We start from the raw sequence: 10,026 nt of genomic DNA, 5'->3' as shown, positions 1-10,026 counted from the left end.
TTTAAAAAAAGTAATATCTGAAGCTTAAAGATATTCACATGTTACTATTAACATACAAAACAAAATGTTTTTTAGTGATCGGTACACTTCGTCCCATCGCAGTCTCCTAGGCTTAATACAGGAAGCACTCTGTTCCAATATATAGGCAATGGCTTATATACCGGTAGAAAGATGACCTGTCTATAAAGATCATATTTTTGTTTCCTTTGGAAAGTGTTTAGAGCTGAAGCACGTATTTGAGGAACTTGTGCATAAAGACCACCGCTCATACCATAGACCCTACTCCAAGTGGTCTTTATACACAAGTTTCAATATATTGGATCAAAGATCGTCATTTTTAATAGAAATCTATCATTTTTCCATTTTCTTTGGCTTTGGAGAGAAGAAACTGGAGATGCTTTTCATTCCCTTCTTGTCCACTTTACTCAGTGCCTTCTGACCGGCCGTCAACTTTCCATTCTGTAATTTAAAACAAAACATATCACAACATGACTTATATAAGAATGAATATACGGTTAAGTAGAATCCTAATCCATAAATCCAATTCCATTCCTTACCATTTAACTCCATTCCATTCCAATCCAATCCAATCTAATTCAATTTATATACCTCATACATAGATTGTCATTCACTGATTGGTCAAAACTATATCACATGTCAAAGAGCATTTCGATCTATCAAGTATCATTACGTCAGAGGGTTTGATAGCTACTATCAAACCCTCGGATAGGACCCCTAACCCCTTCCGCGACTTAGTTGCGCACACCAATTTTTTGAGTTGCTAGGCTACCGCAATCGCGCGCACGGTTACGCGCAGCGCGTAGGAATTCAATACTCTTGCCTTTAATTTTGACTTGATGTTGGATTTTTCTTATTCTGGTGAGTGAATTCCTCTTGATCTCGTTTCCTGTTTTTTAGAGCTAGATCTAGACATACAGCTAGAACTAATCGTGAATCAATAAAAAGGATGAGGTATATAAAACAAATATGGACTGCTCTGTAATCGGATGATGGTGGGAACTACCACTCCCTCGGTGGTGTTCACACCGGCCCTTCTATCATCCCCGAGGCAAAGCCAAGGGGGTGATAGAAGGGCCGGTGTGAACACCACCGAGGGAGTGATAGTTCCCACCATCATCCTCATGAGCAGTCAATATTTGTATACTATCCCATTCCATTTCAATTTCTTTGTATTTAATATCAAACCCTGGAGACTGAAAATGTACAGAAATTTCAAAATAAAATAAACATCAGCAAAAGCATGACATGGAGGAAAAAATGATACATTTATACATATGAATATTGAATATATAACCATAAAATGATAAATTTAAAGATAAACAAAAACAAAAAGAGAAAAGTAGACTGAAAAGCAATTCTTCTCATTATGCATATTGTGCCATCACAGAGAAAAAGAGAATGTGGATCATAAAGAAAGAGAGATAGAGAGAGAGAGAGAGAGAGAGAGAGAAAGCAGAACATAGGGAAGGAGAGAGAGAGAGAGAGAGAAAAACGAAGAACAAAGATCATAACCATAAGTATAAACCAGTCTCATGAAAATTGGCAAAGAAAATTAAACATGCAACAAGTATATATCATTCATACTCATATTATCTGATCAATAAGAAATTCTTTAATTTAAGTTTTTGAAATAAATTGAAATTGTTCAGCGACTGAAAATTGATCTCACGGTTTACCTTTTCTTTCTTCATATCATTTGAAGCTGTGAATGCCTTGGAGTAATCTTCTTCAGGCTCTGTTTTTATATCTGATGACATTCTTGCTTTCTGTAAATAGCCAAAGAAAAGAATCTCATAAACAATTCAACATAGCTAGAGCATTCGCATGATTACTTTAAAAAGAACTATAAAAAAAACACCAAATACATGTACAGTTGAACCTCATTTATTAAGTGCTCTGACATATTAAAGGTAATACAAAGTTTTGGGAAATTTGAAAATTGGGTGGAAAGTGATTCTTTACAAATTTGATATATTTGGATGCCCCTGTGGATGTATTATGAGCACAAGAAAAATTAGCCCCTAAAACACTTCTCCTTTCGAGAAAAATTTATTGGTGCTCCCGGTAAATTTTGATAAAAAAATATCAAATAGCGCCGTATAATGGTAGCTGTGACCGTGAAAATCTCAGAATATGTATATAATATATATAATTTCCAAACGGGAATAACTAATTGGTCAATTTTAGTCAAGAAACATTGTTTTATAGTTTAATTAATATCTTGACCTTGAGAGGGAACTATATACCATAAAGAGTTTATTATTTATAATTTCATAACTTTCGACTCAATTTCAACTGCAACAACGATCCCTCAATATTGTAGGATTGCATATGCTTTCAATATGTTCATTTGAACCAAATTCATGACCCAATCCCAAAACTTTGTATTACCTTTAACAAGGTTTCTGTTATAACAAGGTGATTTTGCTGGTCCCAGCTCTTTATAGTTTGTAACAAACGTATTACATAAAGGGAACCTTAATCACAAGCATATTCCTTCCAAGGTTTCCTCCTCATTACTGCAGATTATTGTGAGCATCATTTGTATTTAATTACTTGCTTAAAATCATTTTTTACTGTTGTAATACGAACATATGTGCATGTTTTGTTACCTTGTATATGCGTTACTCTGTAAATTCTTTTCATATGCAGTTGATGTGGAAATAAAACCTAAATAAAAAAAACTAAAAAAATAGTCTTTGACTTTTATACCCTGATATATCAAGGTAATTTCAATGGTCCCAAATACCTCATTAAAACTATTAGCTTAAATGGTCATTAGACCAAATGATAGGTAGACAAAATGATTATTAGACCATGTGGATAGGATATGGGCTTATAGACCATATGGGAATAGACCAATTGGATAGAAGACGAACTGGTTGAAGACCAAATGGCAATCCACTGTAATGGTTATAGAGTTTTCTTACCTTCAAAGGGGGTTCTGCACCATTCTCCAAAGCCTTGGAAACTTTTTCAGATACCTCCTTGATTCTGCAAATCAAAAGAGACATAGAAATGTGGTACAACCAAAGTGGCTAATAATAATAATAATATATTTCTATACCGCGAATTGCATAATGCCTCTAAGCGGTTTAGAAGGAAAATGGTTGATAAGTAAAGGAAACAGAAATTGCATTTCAAATTACATCAAATCAATGAACATTCAAACTTTGCAAATGAAAATAATACATGTACATAATTACAAATCACTTACAACCAAAATACAAATAGTTCATAAATTAATAGTTTAGTATTAATGACTGCTTTGAGAGAAATAGTTGTTTTTATACGCTCAAGGGAAGGTTAGAATTGTGCTATTGCCCCGAGGCGTGCTGAGGGCAGCCGACTTTTGTAACCTTCCCGAGAGCGTATAAAACAACTATTTCTCGAATATTAAAGCAGTCATTAATACTTTTATATGCCGAAAAAAAATAGACTAAAAAATAAAAAATAAAAAATAAAAAAACTTTTGTCGAAGATGGGATTCGAACTCTTGCGTACAAAAGGTGGGGTAAGTAAAGTCAGCGCCTTAGACCGCTCGGCCAGCACGCTCTGTCACCATATATTGTAGTTTTCTCTAATATATACATTAAAATGGATTGAAAACGGCTTCGAGTGGTGGATGCTTCGCCGCTGCTCCATTAAACGGACCCTTCCTTTTACTTTTGCAATGCATATTGGCACAAACTTAGATCAAGATCTATCGGCAGATGTTGTTTTTTTGTTTTTGGAAGTTTATTTTCGTCTTCATGTCAACAATGCAAGATAAAATTGTCGGTAAGATCGATCGAGATTCAATTGTATTGAAATTACCGACCAATTCTTCGCACACGTATGGTATCCTCGATCGCTCAGACCATTTTTTAACATGTAAACCTATGGGGTAACCATGGAGACTGACCTATTTTCCCAATAACCATGGTTATTGGGATTTTTAACTGTTTTAACCATGGTTACTGGGAATTTTCGGGAACAGTTAAAGTTTATGAATGCAATTTCGACCAATCAGATGGCTGGATTTCTTAAGTGAGGTATATAATATCCTATGTTTATCTACAAAATATAAAAGGCAAGAGGTCAGAGGGCTATTCAGGAACAAGACTTAAGGAGATAGGTTTTAATTTAGCATTGTTTTAAATGTATTAAAGAACTAGCATTGCGAATTTGAAGGGGGAGATTGTTCCAAAGAAATAAATGTCTTGTGAAAGGACATTGGTAACATGACAGAGATTTGAACCCTGTATCCAATGCTTCATATCCACTAGACCACAACACCTCATTACTGAACTGATGCCCCAATGAGAAATTGGGATGTATATTGCCAATGTCATTAAAACACATTCACAATATATAAGAAAAATACAGAAATACTTTAAAAACTGCACATTCAAAAAGAGTTTGGCAATGGCCCCTTAAGGAAAATCTTTGTGATTTTTTTTTTTCCTCAGTCTTTTTCCTTTTTATGGGGGAGGGGAGAAGTGGGAGGTGAGAAGGTGGAGGGGAGAAGGGGAGGAGGGGAGAAGGGGGAGGGGAGAAGGGGAGGGGAGAAGGAAAGGAGAGGGGAGAAGGAAAAGGGGAGGGGAGAAGGGGGAGGGGAGAAGGGGAGGGGAGGGGTAATAGTCTTGATTCATGCTCACCCTATGTGTTCAAAGAGCTTTGTGCTAAGGTCTGCAGACAGGTAATCAGATACTAGCCCCGCAGCGTACCTCTTGTAATCCTCTGTAAAAAAAATATATGACAAAATAGAAAATGCTATAATCATTAAGTAGGTTCTCAAACACCAATACTCAAGTAGAAAGAAACAAAAAACATTCTTATGAGAGAGAATTAACCTAAACCTATACCAGAAATTTTCAAATGCAGTGTTAGCCATCATGTATTCAAGCTGGAAATGAAAAGGCTGCAGGCTAAGAATTCTCTGATAAAATGGTTAAATTTCTAAAGTCATTTCTAAAAACAATATTCCTTTCTAGTTTCAAAAGCACTGAAGCACCTATCCTGTTGACAATACGGAGATGCTAGTGATAATACCTACATGTACCGCTAAGTAGTAGCATATGATAAAATCCTACCATTGCAATTAAGGAGACTAAATCAATGTCAGCCTAAGTAACTTTTTAAAGCTCCATATTCAAGACAAGTCAAGGAACCAGAGTGCAGTAAAGCACTACTGAAAACGACGCTGAACATAGCGGCACAATAACAAGCAGCAGTTTAAAAGCAGCTGCCACAGGGTGGCGCTAAAGCTTAACAACTGCAGTTCACATTATGGCGCTTGTATCAAAGCAGTGTCTACGCTTAATTTTTTTCTCCAAATATAGCACTGCAAGCAAGTTTTTATAAGACAATTGCACAAGCATTGCCCTAAGACATCATGCCGAGAAACAAATTTCAGATGGCATGAGAATCAGACGGCAGTCCCATCGTCAGATCAGAGCCATCTATACACAGAGTTTGGCCAACTTTATTGGGTCACATGGCGTATATTCTTTTGTTTTGTGCTTGCCCAACAAAGCAGTAATCGCCATATGGTGTCCAACTCGAACCGAGTTGGCCAAACTCTGTGTGTAGATGGCTCCCATTCAGATCATGTAAAATGCACAGGGCCCTACCTTCCGTTGCACCCTGTTCTTTGCTGCTACGTACAAACGTCGTTGACTGCGCTCCGCTGGCTACGTGCACATCCGTCTGGCCTAGACGGGCTGCTGTCTGCTCCACTTTGTCTTTCAGCCAGTCCAAGGTCTTGGATTCGTCGTATCGATAGGCTCTCACATCCCCACTCCCTGATCATAATAGATAGAAAATATCCTTTCATATTGACTTTAAAGTGACTCGGTAACATTGCCTCAGATTCTGAAACAAAATCCTGGATTTAGCTCATGCTACAATGATAATTATACACCTTTAGGTTAGTCTGGAACCCCATGACTTTTACAAGCCAATCGCCTGTCTGATTATCAAGATATTTATGATTGGAAATCGAAACAAAATTTTGCGTTTTCCTAACGGTTTTCATAACACTACAGTCTATTGGGGAAAACGAGTAGGGTAAAACCGGTCACTCAAAGATTTTTACTTTTTTGAGGCACTTCTTGATCATTTTGAAGCATGATTTTTTTTAGAGCTTCAATATTACACCATATCACAGACACTGATAAGACGTGGGGCTTTGCATCTCAGATTTAACGTTGTTTAACGATGCTTTTAATATTGACTTTAAACGCTCAAAAAAACCTGTTCCACTTTTAATAATATATCTTGAACAGATTATGGACATGTTTTATGATTTTATGAGTGGGAGAAAATGGTGTGGAGTTTGTTTCTATGGATTAACCGAGCCTCTCATAAACGCTCATATGAAATATTTACTTATTCATTATTTGCATACCACAATGGTTTGGCTAGAATATTTCAAAATTATTGTTTCAAAAGTAAACTAAATTACTTGTAATACCATTTCTTTTGTATATTTTTGTTTATGTCAGAAGGAAATGGTAAATATTATACTTATTACATTTCTTAAACTGACCTTTGACCTCTGCTACTCTTTCTATACCAGACATGCCAGAGCAATGAAGCAACCTGATGCATTGTGGGTAGTCGTCATCAAGGATGATCTGATCCAAGGTCATGAATTTGTTTCGCTGCAGTGGGAGGAAAAAAGAGCGGAACCTGCTTTAGTGACCATCTTTATAAAACAACCATCTGTCCATAAAAAAAAAAATTTAAAAATGTTATATTTTATATTTTCCTTTAGCTCCACCTCTTATTGAATCTTGTGTTTCCCCTAAGTGATCTTTTAATACAGGTTGAATTTGACCATATTCATTTTTTTCTCACCAATGTTGGTTTGCTTCATGTATTTCTCAAACACCATTCAATCCATTTTTATCAATAATCCCTTCTGGGCCAGAGGCTGAAAATCTTATGAAAGAATTCAATTGTTAAAGTCCATTGTTAAAGCTATAGCTAGCATTTTTCTTCTTGTAACAGCATAAGACAAATGTAGGGAGAATTTTGTTCCCCTGGATAACGTCTGCCAAAATTACCAATAGACCATGGAATTAAAAGGAAGACTTGTAAAGTGGAAGTCTGGATATAATAGCTGTCCATAAACTTGAAAACGGTAAAAGACTATGGACAAATTTGCAAGACTGAAATATTAGTGTATCTTGTTAATAAAAACAAACAAACAAACAAATGATCCGTGTTCTACTAATTCAGTTAAATCAGACCCTGTGTCTAAGATGACTTTTAAGTTTTAACAAAGGAAAACAATATCTTAGACTAATTCCTTTGTTAATTCCAATTTTGAAAGCTAAAGCCCATCATCTGGTTGGAATATTAGTAGATTGTAGGATCAAGAGTTTTGAACACGAAGGAAAATGTGACATCAAACTGACCTCTTTACTTGATTTGATAAGGTATGGCAGAGCTAAGAATACAGGGTCGACGGGAGTTATGACCTCTAATGACCCATCTGTCAAAGAAGAGAGATAAGGGAGAAAAAAAAATCTTTTATCTGGCCATTCTCACATTTCACAAATATTATGCAAAGATTAGTCATTACCACCTGTTTCTCCAATAATGACTCACAAAGTTCAAACTTGTTAAAAACCCTATCCAATAAAAATACAACTTTATATCAATGGAAAGCTGAATGAACATAGAATACAAATAAAGAGGAGTACAAAATATTTTCCTTTTCAGTACTACATAAAATCAATTGAGAAGCTCATTGTACACACCCCTCCAAATTTCATATCAACGGGAGTCAAATTTGCCAGTTATGGTGATAGCCTAAAAGCTGAGGCGATGAGCCATGCTTAGTTAATGCAAGGTCATTGCGAGTATGCATCCTCCACACAAGATGATGTCATTAGGTTGATTGCTGTTTTTAGGTCAACAACTTCCAATTTTTAAAGCTTTACATTCCAAGGTTTCAAAGAGCTGTTACTCCTCTTGATTGATATTATTGTAACCTATGGCTTTACAGTTACAAATTGCACATGGGCAGAGAGTGCAAGAATCTTAAACTAACTTTTAAAAAAGGTGTTAGTTCTGTTTTCTTCTAGTTATATATATATTTTTTTAAACAGAAGTAACCCCCCCCCCCCCACCATCTCTTAATGCATGAAGGCCTTTGGAAGGTAGAACGATTCTTGAAACTGACCTTGTTGGACCGAGTCGTTAATGAACCATGATCCAAAGTCCCTCTTGAATCTCATGACCTCATGAACGCTTGTTCCATCACTGCTGAAGAGAAACATGACCCCATTCTCTGAAAGTAGAATATAAACAAATAACAATTAATCAACCGATCAGAAATGAAGTATTACTAGTACAAGTGTGATGATTTTTTTTCATTTTTATCAAGTTATGATTTGAAGAGAAAGTTGAGCAGTTGTAATAAAGAGGAAAAAATGTGGTAGTTAGCACTCTTTCAAAATTAGGGTTCATAACAAAACATCCCTTTAAGTGTCACATGTGTTGTGTTGGTTTTTGTTAGTAAGTCAATCCAGAGTTTGAATGATAAGTATTAAGTAAATCAAAACTTGATTCAACAAATTATTATAAATGTTAACTCTTGACTCTTGTGCTATAAAATGTGGCATGTAACACATTTACTTTATGAATAACATGAACATCTATTCAACAAATGTTTGGGTTAACACAACCCCTTACTGCATAATCATTGTCAGTTTTGGCCATGTTTGTAGTTTATACTGAAACATTTTTTTTTTAATGAAGCATTAAAATCTTTCAAATTGACAAGACAAAGTCAATCACAAATTCAGACTCCTCTGTAAATTTGGCAAGACATAATGCAGTACCGTTTGTAACAATTATTCAAGTAATCTTATTTGGTTGCAATTGTGTCACTAGTGAAGTATTTCAAGACAAATCTGCTTCATCTCTTACATAAACTGAACAATTCATGCTACACAATTGAGGCAAAGAAATTTAATAATTTACCAGTCTTAGGATGCCTCAGCTTCACAAAGGATGGATCAGGGCATCCATCTATACTCTCAAATGTAGAATCTGAAAATATTGATAATTTATGAGATTTGTAAGCGCTGAATCCGCTTGAAATCAAATGGTCAAGGTGCACTTGTGAAACAAAATGAAAAAGAAATGAAAAAGAGACCACATACATTGTAAAAGCATCTGCATTATAAACAATGGGACAGAAGTTAGATAGAACATACAAAATTGACAGAACAATTAATTATTTGCCAAAGTAAACAGATAATTTAAAAAATATTATTTTCAAGCACTTCAACTAGTGAAGCAAAACATCCAGTTTAAAACGGTAGACCCAAGTAATATTTTGGTGGATCAACATCATTTCACAAGGCCAAGTAATTACTAACATAAAATTAATATGTGCGTCCACCCCCCATGCAAGCAAAAATAGTTCAGCAGGTTCATTTTTGAACGAAGCACCACTCAATGAAACGACCGGAAGTTTCAACAGGATCACCTCACAATTCCGAATACTGATGCTGATTCTGAAAAAGAAAAAAAATATACAGTGCCCAGAGCCCCAGACTTACTTGAGGTTTTTTAATCTTGTTCTATTTGTTGCATGAACTGAAATCACATTATTAGGGGGTCTAGGCCTACTCTGACACAATTATTAACGAGTGGGACCACATTACATATTTCTACCCTTACCTGGAGCAATAACCATCCACTGGTCTCTTTCATGATTACCAGACACCTTCCTCTTCTGTTTCTTGGAAGTCTTTGGTGCCATGATCACTAAAAGTCGGATTTTCTTTGAGAAAAGCTGAGAAATCTGGACTTAAAAACACATGAACTGAGAGATTTATAAATTACAGTTCGCGGGCTGACGGCGCGCGTTTTCTTAACCTCAGCTCCAGCTACAATGTTGCTGCATGCCAATGATTTTTCTATTTTCAAAATTTATTCGTACATTTAAAAAATGATATGATTATAAAAATGTTATTGAAATTATAAATAGATAGGGAAAGA

At 35.5% G+C, this 10,026-nt stretch overlaps 1 protein-coding gene across 1 annotated transcript; it reads right to left on the bottom strand.

Moving 5' to 3' along the window:
• Window positions 1–212: 212 nt before the first annotated feature.
• LOC105444017 (ribonuclease H2 subunit B) lies at window positions 213–9,885 on the bottom strand. Its single transcript, XM_030981853.1, has 10 exons — window positions 9,706–9,885; window positions 9,001–9,069; window positions 8,198–8,305; window positions 7,428–7,504; window positions 6,554–6,668; window positions 5,637–5,807; window positions 4,662–4,743; window positions 2,952–3,015; window positions 1,698–1,787; window positions 213–459 (listed from the first exon to the last, which is right to left on the bottom strand). Exons 1-10 carry the CDS (start codon window positions 9,785–9,787, stop codon window positions 352–354), a joined length of 966 nt encoding a protein of 321 aa, XP_030837713.1. The 5' UTR covers window positions 9,788–9,885; the 3' UTR covers window positions 213–351.
• Window positions 9,886–10,026: the final 141 nt, after the last annotated feature.

Source organism: Strongylocentrotus purpuratus, unplaced genomic scaffold (assembly GCF_000002235.5).
Source record: "Strongylocentrotus purpuratus isolate Spur 01 unplaced genomic scaffold, Spur_5.0 spur5_scaffold_12, whole genome shotgun sequence".
Taxonomy (NCBI): domain Eukaryota; kingdom Metazoa; phylum Echinodermata; class Echinoidea; order Camarodonta; family Strongylocentrotidae; genus Strongylocentrotus; species Strongylocentrotus purpuratus.
Note: the sequence above shows the minus strand (reverse complement) of the source record. Positions and strands in the feature narration are given on the sequence as shown.